Below are 23179 nucleotides of genomic sequence, written 5' to 3' on the forward strand. Positions count from 1 at the left end.
ATCCTCTTCCATTACTCAATATTATAAGGATGTCAATTCCCATTAGTACCATGTTATTCCAACAAACACATTCTTTACATGTCCCCAGTTAAGAGCAGATACCACAGCACCATTCCTCTCTTTAGACACAAATACAGAAATAACTGTAATTTTGTGTACTTAAGAAAAAATGTGATTTTCACCTAAAATGTCTCATTCTTATATATACAGATCATTAACCAGAAAGAAGCAAAACAAGTAGCATAAAAACTGAGTCCTGGACATCATGAAGTAGGTGACTCGCATAAAAATTATGCAGTACTGATCCCCAAATGAACTTCAATGGCTATGTAATATGTAACCTATTTTGCTAACAATACACAAAGAAACTAAAAAGTGACTTTTTCTAAATATTTAGCAATAAAAGTATACCAAATCCAGATCTGTATCAATCTCTTCAGCCTGAAATGGAGTAAACCACATAGATTTCAACTGATCATCCATGACATCAGCTAGTACATATGCAGTCCTGGAACAGAAAAAGTATCTGGTAAAAAGAATTCCAAAACTGAATTTTTAGCTGACATTTTAAGTAAAATCTGTGGAAGGTACAATTAAAAATGATGCCCTGTATATGTATTAGTAAAACTAGCACCTAAGTACACTTCTTCAAAGAGCTTTTTAAAAATTAAGTATCTTTGCTCTGGCAAGGTGGCTCAGTTGGTTGGAGCATCATCCCATACACAGAAAGGTGGCAGGTTCAATTCCTGGTGAGGGCACATGCCTGGGTTTCTGGTGGGTTCCATCCCCGGTCAGAGCATGTATGAAAAGCAACCAATCAATGATTCCACTCATATTGATGTTTCTCTCCCTTCCCATTTCTTTTCTTTCCAAAAATCAATGAACATATCTTCAGGTGAGGATTAAAAAAAATTAAGTATCCTTAAAAACCAATTACTTGGAAACTAATCCTGTGTGACAAATTTTGACCTTTCAGTAAAGGTCAAAATCTTTTTTAAGATTTTATCTATTTTTAGAGAGAGGAAAGGAGGGAAAAAGAGACAGAAACACTAATGTGTGCTTGCCTATTGCATGCCCTACACTGGGGGCCTGGCCTACAACCCAGGCATGTGCCCTGACTGGGAATCAAACCAGCAACCCTTTGGTTCGCAGGCTGGCTCTCAATCCACTGAGCCACACCAGCCAGGGCTAAATAAATAAAATTTAAAAAAAAAAAAAAAGTGAGCTGGCCCTGTCTAGAACCCACCCAATAAATACACAGTATCTACTCAGCCAGAAAACACTGGTTTTTTGTTTTTGTTTTTTACCTATTATTAAACAGATTTTGGAGAGATTCTGGAGCTGAAAGTACTGGTTCTACATCCTGGTCACCGAGAGGTAACGGATCACCTGATGACTCCAGCATCTGCTTAAGTACAACTACATTGTCCAACAACGAATCCAGATTATCATCATCTTTTGAATGTTCCTAAGTACATACAAACACAGAGTTAGAAGATGCAGGTAAAACCAGAACATTTACACCCCAAATCTATTAATTCTTTAGTAGAAAAGTTTGTATTATTTCAATACTTAGAAATTTAGAGCACCATCATGGAATTATCGACTTAACATATTAAAATAAAACACCAAAAACACTTGTCATTTTATTTCTAAAAAATGGTGGCACAGAACACCTGCATTCAAACAATAAATCATTCAAAAAGTATTGCCTTCATTTACTCCTTAAGATTCATAGCGAGTATGAAGGACTTTACCCCTTATTAATTCAAAGAGTTACTTCAAATGGTATAAATACCCAACTAGGAGTTCACTGTCTTTAAAAAGTCACTAAAAACTTATGCTAGTCAAATGGAAGAGAATATGTCTTGGGAAAATGTACTGTTTTTATTTTTCTTTTTTACCAAAACAAGTTTCTCTAGTTCAAGGAACAAATTTTCTGGACTTTCTTCTTTGCTTTGTAGAAGCTGTTTTAACTCTGCAGCATTAATACTCATCGTCCGTGATGGATGAGCTCCCTCTACTTCCATGAGACCACTATCATCTCCACAACATCCCTGTAAATGTCACAATCAAATTAAATTTGAGAACAATGAAATTTGCAAAGATGCTCCCAAACTTATTCAGATATTTAAGCCATTTGCTGCAATCTTCCCCTCAATGTTTTGGGTTTATATTAGTATAAATAGCTAGTTTCAAGAAGGATTTAGTCAGCTCAAAGCTGAAGTAAGTTTCCTTTAAGTAAGACTTAAAAGATAAATAGAAAAACACATGCACTCAATTTACTGGCACCAAGATTTCTTAAGAAAAATATCCTAGGACAGGTACACTGGTACATGCAGGACACATAATATACCGACTGATTCGCAAGTTAATAAAATGCCTGTTATAACATAAAACTCATGGAATTTATTTTTCAAAAAAAATGGAATTTATTTTTCTGGCGATAAGGCAAACAACTAAAGAAATAGTAACTATCATATTTAAAATTATATTCTGTCATGCAGAAAAGTAGGTATTCATTTATGCAAAGTTTACTTTCATTTATTTTATTTTATTTATTTATTTATTTATTTTTAGAGGGGAAGGGAAGGAGAGGAGAGAAACATCAATGCATGGTGGCCTCTCATGAGTCCCCTGCTGGGAACTGGCCTGCAACCCAGGCATGCGCCCCGACTGGGAATCGAACCGAGATCCTGTGGTTCGCAGGCCCACGTTCAATCCACTGAGCCACACCAGCCAGGGCATTTATGCAAAGTTTACTTTCAAAAGTATGCCACAATATAAAAGAAATTTTGAATTGGTAATAATTCAATACTAGGAAAGTTATCCAGCAAAGCAAATCTTGAATCACGACAATAAATCCATCCATATTGTCACATATGAAAGGACACTTTAGTAGCTTCAAATCTTTAGAACACAGCTCTGTTTTAAATGGTTCCAAATTAATATGGTTTCTTAGGAAACTACACCCACCAATCCAAAAGCAGGACTTAGCATTTTTTAAAGAGGCATTAACAATAAACTTTTGTTTGGGGAAAAAAAATTTTTGTTTGGAGCGCCTATCATTTGACCTGTAAAAGTGGACAAATTTCAATGAAAAACGAAACTTATTTTTGAATGTCAAGTGTAACTGAAATACAAAAAAATTAATAAAAAGAAAACAACTGCCCTGGCTGGTATGGCTCAGTGGATTGAGCACCATCCTGAGAGCCTAGGGGTCGCTGGTTTGATTCCCAGTCAGGACATATGCCTGGGTTGCGGGCCAGGTCCCCAGTTGGGGACCATCCATTGATGTTTCTCTCCCTCTCTTTCTCCCTTCTTTCCCCTCTCTTTAAAAATAAGTAGATGAAATCTTAACATAAAAGAAGAAGAAAAAAATTTTTTAACAGATTCCCACTCGAACTGATAATGTGCCTAAAGCACACTGTTGCTTCCTTTCAGAAAACACTAGACTGAGGAAGAAAGAGGGCCTACAGTTTTTGTTTTTTTTAAAGAATTTATTTGTTTATTTATCTTTAGAGGGGAAGGAGAGAGGGAGAGAAACATTAATGTATGGTTGCCTTTTGTGCATCCTCTGCTGGTAGTTAGCCTGCAAGGAACCAGCCTGCAACCCAGGCATGTGCCCTGACTGGGAATCGAACCGCGATCGTCTGGTTCCCAGGCCCGTGCTCAATCCACTGAGCTACGCCAGCCAGGGCTAGGGCCTACAGTTTTAATAAGAAATTCAGTAAACCATTATTGTCTACAAGAGTTTTATTTGTTCTCTTTGGAGGTAGGGAGTTAATGTTAGGTTGATGTTTGTCTAGTTCATGCTGTATTAAAAAAATACTTAAAGGTAAATGAGTTTAAAATATTCAGAGGACATGTGGACAAAACTGGGTTAGACTGCAATAAAGCAAGTTTCTATTGATCCAGGACCTTTTAGAGCTTGAAATATACTAATGTACACAGGTTCCATCAGGGTACATATTTCCAAACTTATTAATGTCTTCTTGAACTGTGTCTACAATATATAGCATAATTCTGGAAAAGACTATTGAGAGAAACTCTTAATAAGATTTTAGAGTTAAATAATCTTTAATCCATATCTAAGATGAATCCAAAATAGTCTAGCATAATAAACTTTGCATTCACCCAAAATCACAGCAGCCAAAACACAATCAGTAAATGCTCATTTAAATCACAGTTAAGTAAATACTTGATTAACAGATGGATAAAACTTGACTATTCTGGGTCTCCCCAGCAAGGTAACTCAATGTAAAAAGTACACTGTAGATAGCATTTTTCTCTATTTAAGTTGCAAAATCGTAGTAGTACTCATAAATTAATGTCTAATAAATTAGAGTTCAATAAAGCCTGCACTTAAACATCTATCTTTTTTAATAAATTAAAAATCTGATTTTATAGTGAGTATAGGACACACAGATGAAAACATGATTCTAAGTTTCAAGTTCTAAACAACATTATTCTTAAGATATTTTTGAACCCAAGTGATTTTTTTAACTTATGACAAAAAGTCTGTAACTTTAAGAAATATAAATACATGTAATACACAGGTATATATATATATATACTTACCATTGTGTCAGAGTTAAGAATTTGTCTCATAAATTCCAAAAATGAAGATGCAAGTTCACCTGTGTCCTTACTAAAAGTGCTGACCACTCGTTTCAGTAAACTATGCAGTGCATTACTATTTTTCCTTAAAGAACTGCAAATAAGAAAGAAAAAGGGAAAAGTCTTAACATTTGAGCATGTAAATCTGGTATGAGAAATGAACTACTTCAATTCAAATAGAGTATTTAGTCCACCATTTTAAAAAATGTAAAAAGTACTTTTGTGTGTCTGTTTACACAAGTCATGTAACAAAGCACTATCTATAGTGGACATCTCCTCTTAAAGATACACTTTAAGCTCTTAAAAAAAAAAAACACCTCACCCTCTAAATAATAAAGGTATAAAACTTAGCTGTCTCAGAAATCTGACCTAAAAACCTAACATATGAATAACTATAAAGAACAACTATATGGACACCATAATCTGACCTAAGAAAATCAAAGGTATAGAGCAGAGGTCAACAAATTTTTTATGTAAAGAGTCTGATGGTAAATAATTTAGGTTTTGCAGGCTATACACAAAGTATTTATCTGTGTATCATCAGTCTGTTTTTCCCTATATAATTTCTTCAGTCACCAGTATTCAACTGCTGGTGTAGCAAAAAAAGCAGCCATAAACAACATATAAATAAATGTTGGGTACATTCAACAAAACTTTACAAAAACTGGTGGCAGGCTGGATTTGGCCTGTGGCCCATAGTTTGCCAACCACTGATAAAGAGGAATTTCAAGCACAACAATCCAGATGATACGTATCTACAATCATGACAACATACAGTCCTGCTAAAATTATCTGCTGCATTTACAGTTCTTAGTTCATCAAAAGAGAGCTTCAAGGGTAAAGTACTCTAATACTCAATTATGTCTCTTACTTGTAATATAATTGGCCAAAATAAAAATAAGTATATTAACACTAAACACGTAGTACTTGTATTGGAAAAATGTGGCTAAATTCTAAAACAAGCCATCATACAACATTCTGCTGAAGCAATACAAAAAGAGAAAAATAGGACTCTTGCTCTTAAGAATTTTATAAAATAATGAAATGGACAATTCAAAACAAACAGAAATAAGATTAAATACAAAGATAATATGATTAATGAAAAAAGGATGGGTTCAAAACTGGACTATACCAATTAATAGTCTCTACTTGTTCAAAACTGGACTATACCAATTAATAGCCTCTACTTAGAACCTTAAACAAACGAACATAACTTCCATGGTCTATCAAAAAACATGGTCCGCTACACACCTATGGGAATAGCTTTAAAAAAATAAGCAAAACTAAGTTCTGGTATTTTGTTGCTCAACTCATAAAGAAGTTCTCCACAAAAGGATGGAAACACTGGAATATGGGGTCATGAATTTGCTCTTTATAGATAGAACTACGGTGATAAACATAGGGCGGCTCTATGCATTTGCTAAATCTATATGTATGTTCAAAATCTACAAATATGTGCGTAGAACTGTATATCATAAAACATGAATGGGATTACAAAGAAAGGGGGAAGGTTAGTCAATTTCCTGATATGGATTGGAATTCAAGTTATCAGTACAAACTGATTCAATACACACACACATACACACAAATAAATAAATGCTATATACTACTGTTTATGCAATTCTCGTTAAAGTGTACAATTATCTCAAAAGAATTTTTAGGTGGCACCTGATTCAGGGTTGTTCTGAGGACTTTTAGTAAAAGTATACACAGACTCACTTAAACTAAAAAAAAAAAGACTCGCTTATTCCAAAAAAAAAACAAAAAAAAAACTAAAAACAAACAAACAAAAAAACACAAATAAAAGCCAGATCATGCTACACCTCCGCTCAAAACTGAATTTTCAGTGGTCGTTATAACCCCTCAAGGCCCCTGACAGATAAAATCTGTCTATCTTTACCCTCCCATTTTACCCTTTCCTCCCTCTTTACCCTCCCATTACTTCCCTGACCCTGTGCCCTATCACTTTTCTCCTTGCTTATGCACTCGAAGGGCAGCCACTGTGACCTCACAGCTATTTCTCAGACATTAGACATGCTATGTCTGATTGTTCTCTGCCAAGGTATTAATGTTTTACTCCTCGCCTCCTTTAGGTCTTGGTCTTTCTTCAAGGGTCACCTTCTCAGCGAGGACTTCCCTAATCACCTCCCTTTATTTCAAATGACAACTTGCACCTTCACTTTAACACTCACTATCCCGCTGTTCTACTTCATGCTTTTCTATAACATACTATGTATATTACTTATGTGATTATTGCCTGTCTACCTCTAGTAGAATGAAAGCACCAAGAAAGCAAACAATTTTTTTAACTGAATCCCAGCACCTAGGAAATTGTCTGGCCTAGAGAATGCATTCAATAAACATTTGTGGACCAAGTGATCTAGTATTAGGTTTTATTCCTTCAGAGTGCCTACCATGTATCAGGTCTCTAGGTGATGGAAAGGTTATAGTCAAGAAGACACAATCCCTGTCCTCGTGTATACTGTGTTCTAGTGAGGGAGACAAACAAATAAGCAACAAATCTATATAATATCAAACAGTATAAATGCAGTGAAATATATTAAAAGGGATAAGAAACGGGGAGAAATGGGGATGTGAAGGACAGGCTATTTTAGACAAAAATATATTTATGACTGACCAAAGTGAGAAAGTAAACTCTAGAAAGATCTAGTGGAAAAATATTGGGGGGGTAAGGGGAAGTATGCAGAGAGAAATTAGCTTGACAGAGAGCAAAACAAAGGATAAAATAGTTATGAGGTAAGACAAAGAAATGAGCAAGGACCAAACTGTATAGAGGCTTAAAGATCATCATAGAGGTTAGATTTTATTTGCAGTGCAACTGGACACCATCAGAAGAATTTATGCCAGAGAATGACATGTATCTGTTTTAAGTTTAAAAAGTTCAGCCTGAGCACTGAGAAAATGGATTTCAAGGGGACAATAGTGGAAGCAAGGAGAACAGATCGGAGGCCATCCCAACGGCTCATGCAAGAACTGACAGTGAACACTGGACAAGAGTGGTAACTATGAAGGTGGAAAAAGCGATCAGATTCAGGATGTATTCTGTAGGTATAATCCACTGGGCTTACTGATGGACTGCATGTAAAGAGTGAGGAAAAGAGAAGACTCAAGAATCTTGAAGTTTTGGTAGTATACTTGGGTGGATGGTGATAACATTTACTGGCATGAGCAAGACAGAAACATGTTTGAAGCAAGCACATTAAGAGATCTGCATTAGATCTGTCCAGTTTGAGAAGCCCATTTGATAGCCATGTCAAACAGATAGAGATGTCAAACAGATATATGGGTTACTTGGAGCTTAGCATAATGAGCAGAGCCAAAGGGAGAAAAGAGAAAAGGTTAACATAACTTAGGAAAAAATTACAGATTTAAAAAAAGGACCAGAAACTTGAATCAAGCAAAGCCAAAACATCACATATAATAATATGGCAGAGGTGTGCAAAGGGTATCTGTGAGAGCATCTAAGCCAGCCAGCAGTGGACGGATCAGGAAACATTTTTTCACTTTCTTGGAAGAGTATAAGGTGAGTTTTAAAGGACATGGAGTAAATATCTAGGCAACAGGGAAAAGGACAGTCAAGAAGTAAAGTTAAAGATTTTGGTGAGAGACTAAGAAATAAGGAGGGTAGGAAAAAAAAACCTGGGTATTCTAAGGTGTCACCAACTAAGAAAATACAGGAGAGGAGACAGTTTTATCAGGACAAAGAGGTAGAGAAAGAAAGAGCCAGCATCAAACACAGTACTGGAACTTAACTTCTGAACCAATGTTACAAGAATTAATAAGAAGTACATAGTGTTTCCTCCTTTCTGTATCGTAACCTTACATCTACAAATTCCCAAGAAAATCTATGTAATAGCCAGCATGAACAGAAAGGCATGGACAGAGCAGAAATTACATTTGAGAGACTAAGTGGCACAAGGTTTACATTCAGTATCATTTCAAATTAATTCCACCTCAGCTATTCCTCTAGAACATAAAAAACAGAGAATGAGCACTTTTAACTTTAGGGTCCATAATATCACACTATCATTACCTTTGAAAGACTAAGGTGAACACATCAACAAAACAAATTACCTTAAACATGAATTAACATCCCTGAAACAATCAGATTTCCTTAAATACTCTAAGATGCCCATATTAATTTGCCTGTCTATTCAATTTGTATTTTTTTATTATTTTTTAAGATTTTATTTATCTTAGAAGGGAAGGGAAGGAGAGGGAGGGAGAGAGAGAGAGAGAGAGAGAAAGAAATATCAATGTATGGTTGCCTCTCGTGCGTCCCCTGCCAGGAACCGGGAACTGGCCTGCAGCCCAGACATGTGCCCTGACTGGGAATCGAACCGCGATCCTGTGGTTTGCAGGCCCGTGCTCAACCACTGAGCTACACCAGCCAGGCCTCAATTTGTATTTTTAATCCTGAAGATTTCATTATTGGCACACTCCACTGCTGATAAATCTTTTCCATAAATATAAAATTTTACCTCACATCTTCAACCTTCTACAAGAGCTATGAATTAATTAATATGGGGGTAATTGAGTAAAAAATTAAACCTAAGAGTATATTAAATATGATAAAACATTACCTTTTTAAATGAAATAACCCATAATCATGCTCTGCAAGAAACATCATCGTTCTGACACACGTGAGCAAACAGCTGTAGCTGCTCTCAGCGTTAGCTAGCACAGCCAGTAGGCAGTCACAGATTGAGGTCATCAATTCTTTGTTTGGTAGAGAATTGGAGAGCTGCTCTACTTCAGAAGTAGGACCTTCAGAAGAGTTTGGCAAAATAAGTGCAATGTCCTGTGAGGGAGAAGGGAAATAGGAAAAAATAATTTTTAAAAACAATTATCATCATCACTTAGCATTTTTATTTCAGAAACACATAGCATTTAATCCTTAGTAATTAACACATGAAAACATTTACATGCCCATCCTAAACATATATTCAAACACATTAAGAACAAAGGAGTCACAATGCCCTCTTGTAAAAATTAATACAAGAACACATACCTAAAGAAATTAAAAATAAATATTTTACTTTACAATATTTTTATTTTTAAAAGAACATCTCTTAAATATTTTTCCTTCTGTATTGCACTAAGTATAGTTTGTAATCTCAACCGCTTAACTAAAGTACTTTTGGTATTAAAATATTTTAGATCACTGTATTATTCATTCATTTGAATAAAAATCATTCAGAGAAATGAATTTTAATAAATATATCTATTATTTGATTTTGATCACAAAAAGGGATGGATGAAGCAAATGAAACATTTGAACACAATCCTCCAACTAAATATCTTCCTCTTGCTTTTATATGTTTAAAATTCAAGTTTTTCAATATTAAACAAGTTTAGCCAACAATAACTAAAAATTGCCACTACTCTTTTTATAGAAGTGTATTTTACAGGAACATTTTTAGGTATGTTTCATATCCTTTAATAACTTCAACACACTGCAAACCAGTGTTCAACTTACGTTAAAACTATAAAACTAGAATCAGAAGGGAAAGATAATAATTGAGGCCAAGAATGTCTATGTGATCAAAGCAGCTGGTATGCTAATGTGTTTTTCAGCAGAGTCATAAAAGTTAACGTGGATTATATAATAAATACCAGTCAAATGGACATTTTGATGTATATGAACTTAAAATATTCTTTCTACCAGTTCCAAAACTATTTTCCACCAGGTGCCCTTTTCATGAAAACAAGTCATACAAACTGAACTTTTGTTAGCTAGAAGAAGGTAACCTTCCAACATGTGAGCCTACTAAAAATGTTCTACCTGAAAAAGAACCACACCTGATGATTAGAGAGCAGAAGCATTTTGACAAGTTAGGATTTGATTAAGCATAAAACTCTACAAAGATCCCAATCACAATAAGCTTCCAAAGTTAAAACAATTCACACTAAATCACAAAATTATAAGCAGAAAGTCAGTAATAAAGACAGCAGGGAGAAATACTACTACTTTTCATCAGCAGCTACACAGTAGTCTGAAAAACACTGAAACTGTAGTAGCCTGTGATGCCTTTAAAAACTGTCCTAACAAAAATTTCTAAGGCATAAAAAATAAAACCTTGATGGTATTTGTAACAACATAGATGGGACCTACAGGGTAAAATGCTAAGTGACATAAGTCAGACAGAGAGACAAATACTCTATGATTTCACTTATACATGGAATCAAAAAAATAAAGGAACAAACAAAACAGAACAAACTCATCAGATACAGAAAACATTTTGATGGTGGCTGGATGGAAAGGGGAGTTTGGGTGATGGGTGAAAAAGGGGAAGGAATGAAGATGTACAAATTGCCAGTTATAATAATAGCCATGGGATATAAAGTATAGCATAGGGTACATACCCAATAGTATTGAAATGACTATGTATGGCTTTAGACTTATCTGGGTGATCACTTCCTGAGTTTTATAAATGTTTAGTCACTGTGTTGTATACCTGAAACTAATAATACTATGGCACATAAAGCAACTATCCAAGGATGAAATCTCATTAAAAAAGGAGAGTTCTTCAAAGACACCTGTGAAGTACAAACCCAAATGAAGCTTTGAAGCACTAAACCATTTTAATGTTGGTTCCTAGTCAAATTCACCTCCCTAAACAATAGCAGGAGCGATAAAACAGGTGATATCCTTGTTCACAGCTAAGAGTTACATGAACAGCTTTTAGACACACACATAGGCGCACACACACACACAGAATTTACAAAGTAACTGTAAATACCTGATCACAGAGAGACTGCAAAATGGATGTGATATATTCAACACACTGTTGGCGAATAACACTGTCTCCGGGAGACCGCACCAAAGCTAACAGATCCTGAAATATCTCTGCATATTTTTCATCACCTTTAATAGTTCCATTAATTAGATGCAAAATAGCTAATTTACAAGCTTTGTGTGAAGCCAGAGCATCAAGAAGAGCAAGCAACCTGGTGGTTTGGCTAGTATACTGTTTTTCTTTATCTTCTGAAGTGCTGAAATAAAATCAATACATTTAGAAAACAAAGTTCTTGATTTTAGGGCATTATTTACTAATATTTATTTTTCAACACATATCAATTCAGAACAATCTTGTATAAAACACTTAATTTCTTGGGTATGACAACTTTTCTGGAATTTTACAACTACTATATAATTTTATAAATTTGGGTTTTCAAAAATATAGTTTCTCAAATCAAAGTACTTTTATGGTTCATCTTTCAAATACATAAAATCAAGACCTCCGAGGTAATTTGCACATGAGATATGAAATAAAATCTTCTGATTAAAAATAATCTATACCAATATATGTATAGGTGTGTGTATATGCGTATGTGTATGTATATATTTGTATGTATGTATCTTATCTGAGCTTTCTAAACCCTGGTTTACAAATTCTAAGTAAAAAAAATGTACCTTGTTGTCAAGAATAACTTAAAAAAAATTTTAGGCAAAATGAAAATACCACCCTAGCCGGGTGCCTCAGTTGGTTGAAACATTGGCTCATACACCAAAAAGGTTGTGGGTTTGACCCCAGGTCAGGACATACACCTATGTTGCAGGTTCAGTCCCCAGTTAGGGCACATACAAGAGGCAACCGATCGATGTTTTTCTATCTCCCTTTCTCTCTCTCTCTCTCAAATCAATAAACATATCCTCGGATGAGGATTTAAAAAAAGAAGAAAATACCTTTGCAAGTCTTCTACAATCAAATCCAACACAGTTCTCATAATCAGAAGTGCAGTTGGTGAGGCAAGGTCACATAATTGAACACAAATACGCCGTAACATATGTTGAATGGGCTGGCAGGTTGTGCCAGAGAAAGAGCGAACTATTTCTTGGAGCAACTTTGCATGAACATGAAGGTGCATGCTCCACAATTTTCGGGTGTTGAGTGCCACTGATATATCATGTGGCTCAATAACCTGTTAAAAAAGTATAATGTATGTGTTCGTAGATTTAGAAATATTTATTTTAGTCACAAAAACTGTTCAGGAAGAATTGTTATGAAAAGAACATCTTTACTACACGCTGAAAACATTTAAGATGCTTAAAACATCTACCATACAGTTAAACATTTGCTTGAATTCAATGTAACTAAAGAATATTGTTCTCAGGTTAGCAGTCAGTAGAGCAGAGTCCATTGATGAAGCAACCTAGTTAATGACAAATTCTAACACAGGAGGAAAAAAAGGATTTAAAAATAACAAAAGTACAAGTATACATAACAGCATTATAAAATTCACATTAACAAAATTTTATTTAAAATATTACCCCATATTTCCTTAATGACCAACTTGTGTCAGTTTTATCTCACCCTCATCCAGTTACTTTGTGTTTTTTAGGGGAAGGGGATGAGGGTTGTTTTTGTTTTTGTTTTAACAAAACCACTGGCTTTTAAAAAAGTGTTACTACAGTCATTTATAAGATTCATGTTATATGGAAGTGATACCTGAGTTGTTTGCATGGGCAATGGTAGAGGCAGCAGCTCTGAAAGGAGTATGAGTCCAGAAAAAAATCCTTCAGGAACCTTCAAGATTGAAGAAAGTACTTCTTTTAACATTAAAGACCAAGTATTATTGGCCAGAGTCTCCTCTGAGATTGTGAGTTTTTCATTAACTCCTTGTGTAAAAGTCAGCAAAATATCAATGATATCATTCTGAATTTTCTGTTCATCACTATCCAAACGACCTGAGAGGGGGATAGAGCACAGGAGCATGTGTAAAGTCACAAGTGCTGAAGGAACACGCATATCCTTAAACTCAAAGGAGCCACCTCTCAGGAGTTCCGTTAACATGGTTTTAAGAAGAGTGAGTGTGCAGCGAGCCATTGAAATAGTAGTAACTCTGTGAAGTGTAGTCCCCATGTTGACATGGAGCCTCCAAGGCTGAGTCAAAATACTGTTCAATTTTTGCAGAACCCGAATAAAGGTGTCCATTCCTTCAGCAGAAAAAAGCTGAATAACAGCAAGATTCCATTTGAGGTCTTTCTGTTGACCTTTATACAGGACAAGAGGAAAAGAAAAACTAATTACTTGTATGTTAATAGTTAAGATGTTTGAATATTTTATTTAAAAAATGATATTCATACTAGTCTTAAAAATGATAGTTTTAAAAGTACATCATCCACATTACCTTCAACAGGGGGTGGTGGGCATGCCACATTACAGAGAACACGCAAGGCAGTGGTAAGGCCAACTCCTTCTGGAGTCATCAAGTTATCGATATTCTTTAAAAATAAAAATAAACAAAAAATTGAATTTCTTGGTACTTATCATATCAAGAAATAATTCCAGAGAGGGCATTAGGTAAAAATATGAGTTTCAAGTTAAATACTTACTGGTACGTCATTTAAAATTTCTTAACTAAATTTAAGAGGCTAATAAAGTTTATCGAGGTTATTTGATCTTTGGCATGTTGTTACCATATGATATTATGTAAATAAAATGAATAATTGCAAAGTACAAGTATATTAAAAAGTACTAAAACAAAAGTAACATAAAGAAATGTATGATACTCTCTGTATTAAAATGTTTAAATAGCTCCTTTTTTGTATACTCTTTCTATGCATACTCTCTCCCAACAATGAACCAATGACTCTAATTTTACAAAGCCATAGAGGTAATAAACCTCTTTCAAAACTGAAGAACAGGAAATGTTTTAGAACTATATAACATACAATTTTTTAATAATGCAGATACCACAGGGTCTAGTTTTGATGGTCAGTTGGGACATGGTTACAGGAAAAAAAAAGACATTTTCCTATGTCCTAGCATTTACCCAATGCTATGTTTCCTGGCAACAAATAGTAATGCTAAATTTCTTTTTTTTTTTGTAGTTTCCACAGAGCAGCATATAGATGGCTTTTAAAAACTTAGAAGAAACATTTTAAAACGGTACTATTTCAACTTCTAAAACTCAGAGGAAAAACTTAAAAATAAACTAATTCCTTTCCCTCATAGTTTTGGACCTTAGGTTTCTCTAATTTCTTCCTTGTTGACTTTCAATAATTCCACTAATTATATAAGGTAGCAGGGAGCCACAGAGTGAAGTTTCAGTCTTAGGTTGACTGTTTTGAATATATCTTGCAATGAGAGTCACTTATAATAATAATAACAACTAGTGGGATAAAGATTTACATAAAAACTTAAAAATCTTTTAATTACAGCATGGAATTCAAATTTCTAGAACTAAAGCTTTTAAAAACTGGGCCATCTGATATTTACTGGATACTTTATATATTCTCCTGACCACACATGAGTATCCTGAACACATGACCATCTACACTTACAGGACATTACTGTACTTTTGCTAAATTAAAGACTGAATATAATTAAAAGGTATATAAATGGTCATCTGAGGCACAGAGTAAGGAACAAAGAAGAATATGATGGTGCTATGGGAGATAAAAGTACTCTCAGGAGAGATGGAGTAAAAAAATAAGATAAGGGCAGACAAGTCAGTAAAGAAAACCCAAGCAGATAAACCCAAATGGTACTTTGTTGCTAGGTCAGAAGAGCAATAGATTAGACAATATACTACAGACATTTCAATTCCAAGACCAAGATGGTTTATCAACACTCACACACATACACACAGTTCATCTGTTAAATGAAAGATCACTCAAGGTCTATTCTGCACCTCTAGCATAAAACTTTTTATGCATCTATGAGCACTTTTAGCCCCCAACGTGTATGTATACACATTGTATTAACTAAGAAGCAAAGAAAAATTTTTAAACTTCTAAAACTAACAACGCAATGATTTTTTTAATTTGAAAATATGTTTATTGATTTTAGAGAAAGAAGAAGAGACAGAAAGAAACATCACTGTGAGAAAGAAACACTGATTAGCTGCCTTTCAAAAACTTGCCCTGACTGGGGATCAAACCCACAATCTATGTGCCCTGATCAGGAATAGAAACTCCAACATTTTGGTTTACTGGACAACATTCCAATCAATAAAACCGCATCAGCCAGGGCTAACAATGCAATGATTTTAATGAATTTTTCATTATAAATTACCTGAACTGTATATAAATTTTTCAACTGTAATATTATGAATTTTAAGATTTTTTACCTTTTATGAATTATTTCAATGGCAGATTTGACTATCCCAAATTAACAAAAATAGAACTAGCCCCCACTGCAATTATCTGGACTTGCCTCCATCAATTTTCACGTAAAACTTTGACAGAAAATTCTTTTTCACTATGTTTAACCGAAAACAATTGTATGTTACATTCTCATAACATTTAACTTTAAAACTTCTGTGAATGTCATTAAAATGGTAGGTGATATTACTCTGACTTGAGAGAAAAAATAGAACAAAATCTGGTGTTGAAAAGCAGAAAACATGGGGTTGTGTGCATGTCCATTCATGTATATACACAATCACACACCTACCACCTACATTCATATACCAATCTGTACTTACAAAGTCTAAGAAATCAAGCAATACACTTAATAATTACTACATCTACACAAGTACTACTTCTATATATTACCATATAGTTAAAAAACAGGCACTTTTAAGTTTTACTTACCTGCTTAACATATTCAATTAGGTTTGGAATGCAGTTAATTTCAAACCTAAGGTTTTTCAAAGGTTCAAGCCACTTGCCAAGTTCTTAAAAACAGAAAGAGTAATTTATAATATATTTTAAAATAAAAATCTTTATAACAAAGGAAACAAAGCTACTTTTCCAAAGAAAAACATTATCAGACACAAATTGATTTCAGTAATCTAAATTTCACATAGGTATGAACTTATGGCTAAGTCCTTAAACTTTAAAATGAAATATAAGAAAGACAAGTACCATATGATTTCACTCATATGTGGAATCTAATAAACAAACTGAACTAACAGGCAAAATAGAGACAGACTCATACATACAGAGCAGGGGGGATGGGCAGGGGGCAAAGGTGGAGGAAGCCAGCAAAGAAGAAAAAGGACTCACAGACACTGACAACAGTGTGGTGGTTGCAGGTGGAAGAGGGTATAAGGGAGATAAATAGTCATGGAAAAAATACAATTAAAAAATGGTTCACAAAAAAAAAAACAGTGCTGGCTCCACTGATCACCCTGTGGTAGCAATACATCCCAGGCCCCACAAAGAAAATTAAATTGAAAGAAAATATAAATGCCCTAGAATACTGATTTAGAAGAAGTGTATATTAGTATTTGGTTTCTGAAAAGTTGAACATTTATATGTTCGAACAAGACAATATAATTAAATTGTTTTTGCAATATTAAGAAACTTTTTAATAAAACTGACTGCTTATAAACAAATAACAGAGGTTATTCACTAAATGGTGTTGCTGCCTCCCAACTCTAGAGAAGCATGCACGAATTTCTAACAGAATCAAACCTGTAAGGGAGACATTTACTGAGTACCTTTTCCATTAACATGAACTTTAAATTCTGTCATTTTCCTATCAGTCTTATAAAATTAAAAGTACACTATCACCCAAAATAATAACAGGAAACTTTGTTTATAAAACAAACACAAATGAAATGTACCATTTACAACTGAACTCAAAATTCTCATACAAGCTATGGCCAATACCTATACCTATCACCAAGTATATTTTTACAAAAACCTTTTTTAAAAGGATATTATTTACTTATTTTTAGAGAGAGGGAGAGAAACATCAATGTGTGGTTGCCTCTCAAGCTACTCGTGACCTGGCTCACAGCCCAGGCATGTACCCTGCCTGAATGGGAACCAAACTGGAGATGCTTTGGTTTCCAGACCAGCACTCAGTCCACTGAGTCACACTAGCCAAGGCTACAAAAGGCTTCTATTATAAGCAATATACCAATTCCAGACATTTTACAGGAATGACAAAAGGAAAACTAAAAACAGTAATGTCTTCCTTGGTTCTACACTCCTCCATAGGATTATAACTGTGTACACCTGAGTATTTTTCCTATGCCTTTTAAAATGAACTCTTTCATATACTATTTCATATACAGTGTGCTGCTCAAATGGAAAATATAAAGAATAATAATAAAAAAAATACAAGTGTGCCTATCATCCAGAATAAGTAGTAAAAGCATTAACAATACTTTTGAAGATGCTGTGTGCCCTCCTTCTATAGAGGTGTACTTCAGAAAAAGAAAATCTATTTACAGATTGGAAGCTGAGTTTACTACCCAACTTGTATTGGTGGTATCACATAAAAAATTTAGGAATAAAAAGAGAAAAACCACATGCTATTTATAATATATACTCAATGTTACCAAATTTTCTACTTGGTAAGATCAGCAAGCCAAGAACCAAAATAAAATAATAAACAACTGTAATTAGATACCTTAAACTTTTCCAGACTGCCCTCATAAGGCTTGCCATCAACTTCATTCCACATATTTATATACTTTAGAATATGATGTTCACATTCATTATTCTACACTTTAAGAAATGCACACGTGTTAATTAACCATAAATGGTAAAGTTGTGGCTAAGCTGTATTTACAGCAGTGCTGTACTTAAAAATACATATATAGAAAAAAAACACACGTGCAAACTATACACAAAACTGAATTTTTGAATTCATCTTTAAAATACTTCTTCCATTTTGATTAAGAACTTCAACTATCCAATTTCCATGACTTTCCAGAAAAGGTACTTTCAGCAATTTCCTAAAAGTCTGTATAAGAGTACCATACAAAACACCTTCATAAAAGGTACTTTCAGGGAGTTAAAAAATAGTATTACTAGGTATATTACCAAACTATAATAAAGCATTAATTACAGACATTCAGAGGTTTTTTTCCTTCACATATCATAAATGCTTAAAATAACTCAAGTTCCATACCTTGCAATTTAGCATTGTTTTCATCTGCCTTACAAAGCTTCAAGAGAGATGCTGCATGATGTTCTAGCATTTGGACATCACTAGAAGACTGAACCACCACCAAAATAAGTATGCATGCATAATTATAAGCTACTGACTTCTTGGACTTGGAATCACTGAAACAAAATAAGATTTTAAGTTTTTAGTACAAAAACAATTTTTCAGGAACAATTTTAAACATTTTTTCCTACTTGGTTTTAAAGAGACCAAGAAATTTTACAATGAAACCTGAGTAATTTCCTACAGATGACAAATCAGATTTTAAATTTCGCCTCAACTTACCTAAAACCACTACTTAAAAGTATACAAACAAAGCACATATACCATAATGGAAAGTGAAATTCTATTAAGAGCAATTAACAAATATACTTGATTAGCAAAAAAACATAAGGAAGTACACTTCATTGGTTTCCCTTAAAATGTTTGTCCACTCTGGATAAACAGGAACAAATACGATAAATCAATCTACTGCCATCATTATTCAGGATTCCACTACAGAGCTGATAAGATACAGCGTGACATAGAAACCAATGTTGCCTGCTTTTCACTAAAAGACCCATCACTCAAAAAGTTGTATCAAGACCCCACTACGAGGCCAGTTACCTGGATGCCACTACCTTGTGTGACACAAGCCAAGAGCAGCATGTTACATTTCTCTGTTCATACGTAAAACCTTTTGCCCTGTTGGACAGGCCTTTGAAACGAGTATTATTCTCAATCCCTCCCACCCAAAGTACTTCTGAAACCAGAACACCATGAATAGTTCAGAGGCAGAAGACAGCAACATAGTCCTCATTACTCTTAAGATATGTATTTCTGTGCCTTAGCATTAGCAAATCAATCTTTGTCAACATCATGGGGAACTAGGAAGAAGCTGATAAAAGAGCCATTTCATTGCTTCATAGCCAAATTTTCTGTTTTTAGATTTCTGTCATTCTAATCCTTATATTTGTAAGTTATGTGTTATGAAAAGAAGTAATCATAGCTTCTACTGTCAAGTAACACCTTCTAAACAACTAGCGCATTAACGATATAGTTTTCCAATATAACGGAAAATTTAATGAGTAAGTGGGAACTTACCCTAAGGCTTCTTTGGAATAGTACTCCATTAGAGTAATAAGACTTTGGAGATTTTTCTCAAGACTGAAAACATGGCCAACAGCTGATCTTCCCACAGGATTAAAAGTAATCAAATAAAGATTATGAAGGGTTCCCAAGAGATCTGAATGGTCAGTTTCTTCATTGGCTGTACAACGCTGAAAGTGGTGGAACAGTTCGGTAATACACTGCAATGTCTGTGTTGAGTCCTGTAGCCACAAGGCAAATGCATCATCAACAACACCATCAGACTGCAGACCTTCTTCTTCATCTTGATCATAAAGGTGACATAAAGCTCGGATCAACAAATTTGTTGCTTCATATTCTGACATAAAAAAGAGAAGGCCTTTCTGTGACTGTGCAAGAAACTTTAGGACATCTTTTGTGGCTTGCAGTACACCAGGATGGGCACTTGTTACTGGAATTGACAGGAGCAAGGTAACCAACTCCAAGAAGTGGTAGCTGTGGAGATACCTGTAGAAAAATTGGTATATATTCAGTACAAAACATTCTTCATTTACTCAACAGTCATTAGACAGGAAAGGTAAATACTTTAATGGCCATAACCCTTATCCTCAGCAATTAACTGCTTTAACTAAAAACATAATGTGAGCCTTGGCTGGTGTGGCTCAGTGGAATAAGTGTCGTCAGCCTGGGAACAGAAAGGTCGCTGGTTCAATCCCCACCTAGGGCACATGCCTAGGTTGTGGGCCAGGTCCCTGGCTGGGGGTGTATGACAGGAAACCAATCTATGTTTCTCTCCCTCTCTTTCTCCCTTCCTTCCCCTCTCTCTAAACACAAATAAAATATTAAGAAAAAATCATAATGTAAGCATCAAGTCTTCTCTCCACTGCACCAAACAAGCGTGAAAAATCTGAGGCTTTTTCCTAGCTGGCATTCAACAGATGTTGAACAAATAACTGTTAACAAGTTTCTCTTTCCAGGATAAACCCTGACTATAAATTCTGGGCCTTCTTTACAAGATATTTATCAAATGCTTGTTTTTCACCACAGTCCTAGTTTATCCACAGGCTATTTAAATTAGGAGGTCTAGAAAAACATAGGACATATACTATAAAATATATATATAATACACTCAGATTTACTAGAGGTAGCATATCTATCTTAATACCTCTAGAGAAAAAAAATTCAGATTATTAATTTTTACTAACTAGTTTACCATTTTTTAGCATACAGAGTAGTGGTAGAAAACATCTGAATTTACTCAACACCTCAAGACAGATATAACTGCTGCTGAAACAAAGTCGTCTTTTTTTAAAGATTTTTATTTATTTTCAGAGAGAGAAGAAGGGAGGGAGAAAAAGGACAGAAACATCCATGTGTGAGAGAAACATAAATAGGCTGCCTCATGCACAATCCCCAGCTGGGGACTTGGCCTACAACCCAGGCAATGTGCTCTGGGCTGGAATTGAACTTATGGAACCTTTTGGTTCACAGGCCAGCGCTCAATCCACCGAGCCACACCAGCCAGGGCACAAAGTCTTTTCGTTGTCCTAAAAATACTCTACACTCCACCTATTCACCACCAACCCCTAGCAATCACTGATCTTTTTTACCATCTCCATAGTTTTGTCTTTTCCAGAATGCTATATACAGTTAGAATCTTAAGTATAAAATTGCCTCTTCAATCATATAAGGGAGGGAATAAAGAAAACCCCTTGAATTTATTAAAAATTGTGTTTTATTCTTACATGTTTAAACTTCAGTCACCTTCAGAGTACCATCCATCTGAGGCAATATACCTATTGAGATTTTTTTCCCACTGCTCAAAAGAGTTTTTGAACTTGTCAATTTTGATGCCTTCTGCCATTTTTTGTTTAACCTCTTCCACATCAGCAAAATGTTTCCCTTTCAGGACTTTTTTTCATCCAGGGAAACAAAAAAAAAAGTCACCCTCCCCACCCCAAAACCCTGCTCAGGGAGAGATCAGGTGAATGGGAAGCGGTCATGCATTTTTGGTCAAAAACTGCTGAACACTCAACATGGTGTGGGCAGGTGCGCCAGTAAACCATCCATCATGAAATGGGCAAACACAGTAAGAGAATCTTCAAAAAAAATTCACTGAAGCCGAAGGCAGCCTCTTACAACAATGCCAGCTGGTGGTACACTGATACCAGTGGGTTCCTATAACACTCACCCAGTTGGGGAAGCCTCTACTACAAAGGGCCCACCTCCAGATGATAATTCTGGAGTTTGGGGGTTCCCCCTCATGTTATTGCTTAAATTCAGGCTTCTACTTCATGACAGTAAATACCATTAGAAACATAACTATAAAGGCAAAAAGAACTTTCAGGAAGACAAAACTCCCTAATTTCTATGCTCTAAAAACATCATTAACCACCTTATTCATTCAGAAAACAGTTAACATGGGAGGCCCCATAGTGTTTATTCTTAGAAAGGACTGCTTGCCTGTTTGGCTCTTGGCTGGCATCTGAGAACTTGAATTTTGGGAGGGTGTCCACTGCCCACCTGATTAAGAATACTCTTTGTATTCTTAAACTGTTTATGCAAATGATACATAATTTATACTGAACATAAACTTTCCTTCTGGGAATCTGGAATTCTGGTATATGTTATGTACTGGGTGTCTATGTGGCTATCCCCCAATAATAAGCTTGGATGCTGAGATTCTAATAAGCTTCGTCAGCAGGCAACATTTCACACAAGCTGTCACAATTTGTTTCTGGAGAATTAACTGGGTCCTATTTGATTACATTGGGAAAGGACTCTGGAAGCTTATCGAGTTCCCCAGGCTTCTCCCTATGTACTTTCTTCCTTTGTTGACCGTGATTAGTACCCTTTTGCTGTTTAATAAATCATAGTGGTGAGTACAACACTGAGTCCTGTGAGTCCTAGCAAATCTTGGGGGTAATCTTGGAGACCACAACAGAGAACATTAGAGCCTTGCCATCATTTCAAAACAATACTTCCAAAATGCAATTATGTCTCCTTTCAAAATCCATTCTCCTTCCTATTTACCAGTTTCTGTCAATAAAACCAGGTCCATAGTTACCCTGGCTAACAACCTTAAAACATCTTTAACTTTTTTTTACCTAGCAGGTTCAATCGCCAAGTCCTAGTAACTGCTCTTTTACAAATTCTCTCAATAGTAACACAGTAATATTGTCTTTCCTTTCCCTGTAAGTGCCACTATATTAGGCCAAGTGCTTAAGACAAAACCTGCTACCTACAATCTTCAAATTGGCTTATCTACCCTAATAACTCCAATTTCTTTTCCATTGCAATACATCTTGAAATGTATCATCTTAGAACATGACTTTGATCATATCAGATATTCAAGATCTTTCCAGATTCTAAAAACAAAATCTAAATTCCTTATTCCAGACCCCTTATTTCCCAAAGTGTGATACGCAAACATACCTCCTCCAGTTATGGTGAAGGCAGGGGGTGGGGGACATGACAGTATTTAATATACTGTCATGGTGGTTAATTACTTGTTTTCCCTCAGTAACTGTTTCAAAATATCACCTCCTTCCTACACTCACCACCTCAGTCACCCTCAGTGCACAGCTTTACCTCCTACTTTACTAAAAATGGTC

The 23179-nt window shown here is 35.1% G+C and overlaps 1 protein-coding gene across 2 annotated transcripts in view; it reads right to left on the bottom strand.

The window, feature by feature from the left end:
* VIRMA (vir like m6A methyltransferase associated) overlaps positions 1-23179 on the bottom strand; it is a 56276-nt gene that overhangs the window by 4499 nt on the left and 28598 nt on the right. Inside the window, exons 9-20 of one of the 2 annotated variants that reach the window (XM_037058742.1) lie at positions 19581-20072; positions 18462-18616; positions 16187-16269; positions 13777-13870; positions 13095-13639; positions 12332-12567; positions 11385-11637; positions 9225-9442; positions 4582-4714; positions 1905-2057; positions 1308-1468; positions 412-508 (exon numbers count right to left, since the gene is read on the bottom strand). In XM_037058742.1, coding sequence (XP_036914637.1) covers positions 412-508; positions 1308-1468; positions 1905-2057; positions 4582-4714; positions 9225-9442; positions 11385-11637; positions 12332-12567; positions 13095-13639; positions 13777-13870; positions 16187-16269; positions 18462-18616; positions 19581-20072 — 2620 coding nt within the window. The remainder of the gene's footprint in view (positions 1-411; positions 509-1307; positions 1469-1904; positions 2058-4581; positions 4715-9224; positions 9443-11384; positions 11638-12331; positions 12568-13094; positions 13640-13776; positions 13871-16186; positions 16270-18461; positions 18617-19580; positions 20073-23179) is intronic. The other variant, XM_037058743.1, reaches the window with a different exon arrangement.

Source organism: Sturnira hondurensis, unplaced genomic scaffold, assembly GCF_014824575.4.
Source record: "Sturnira hondurensis isolate 20B ecotype Veracruz unplaced genomic scaffold, ASM1482457v3 Scaffold0010128, whole genome shotgun sequence".
Taxonomy (NCBI): domain Eukaryota; kingdom Metazoa; phylum Chordata; class Mammalia; order Chiroptera; family Phyllostomidae; genus Sturnira; species Sturnira hondurensis.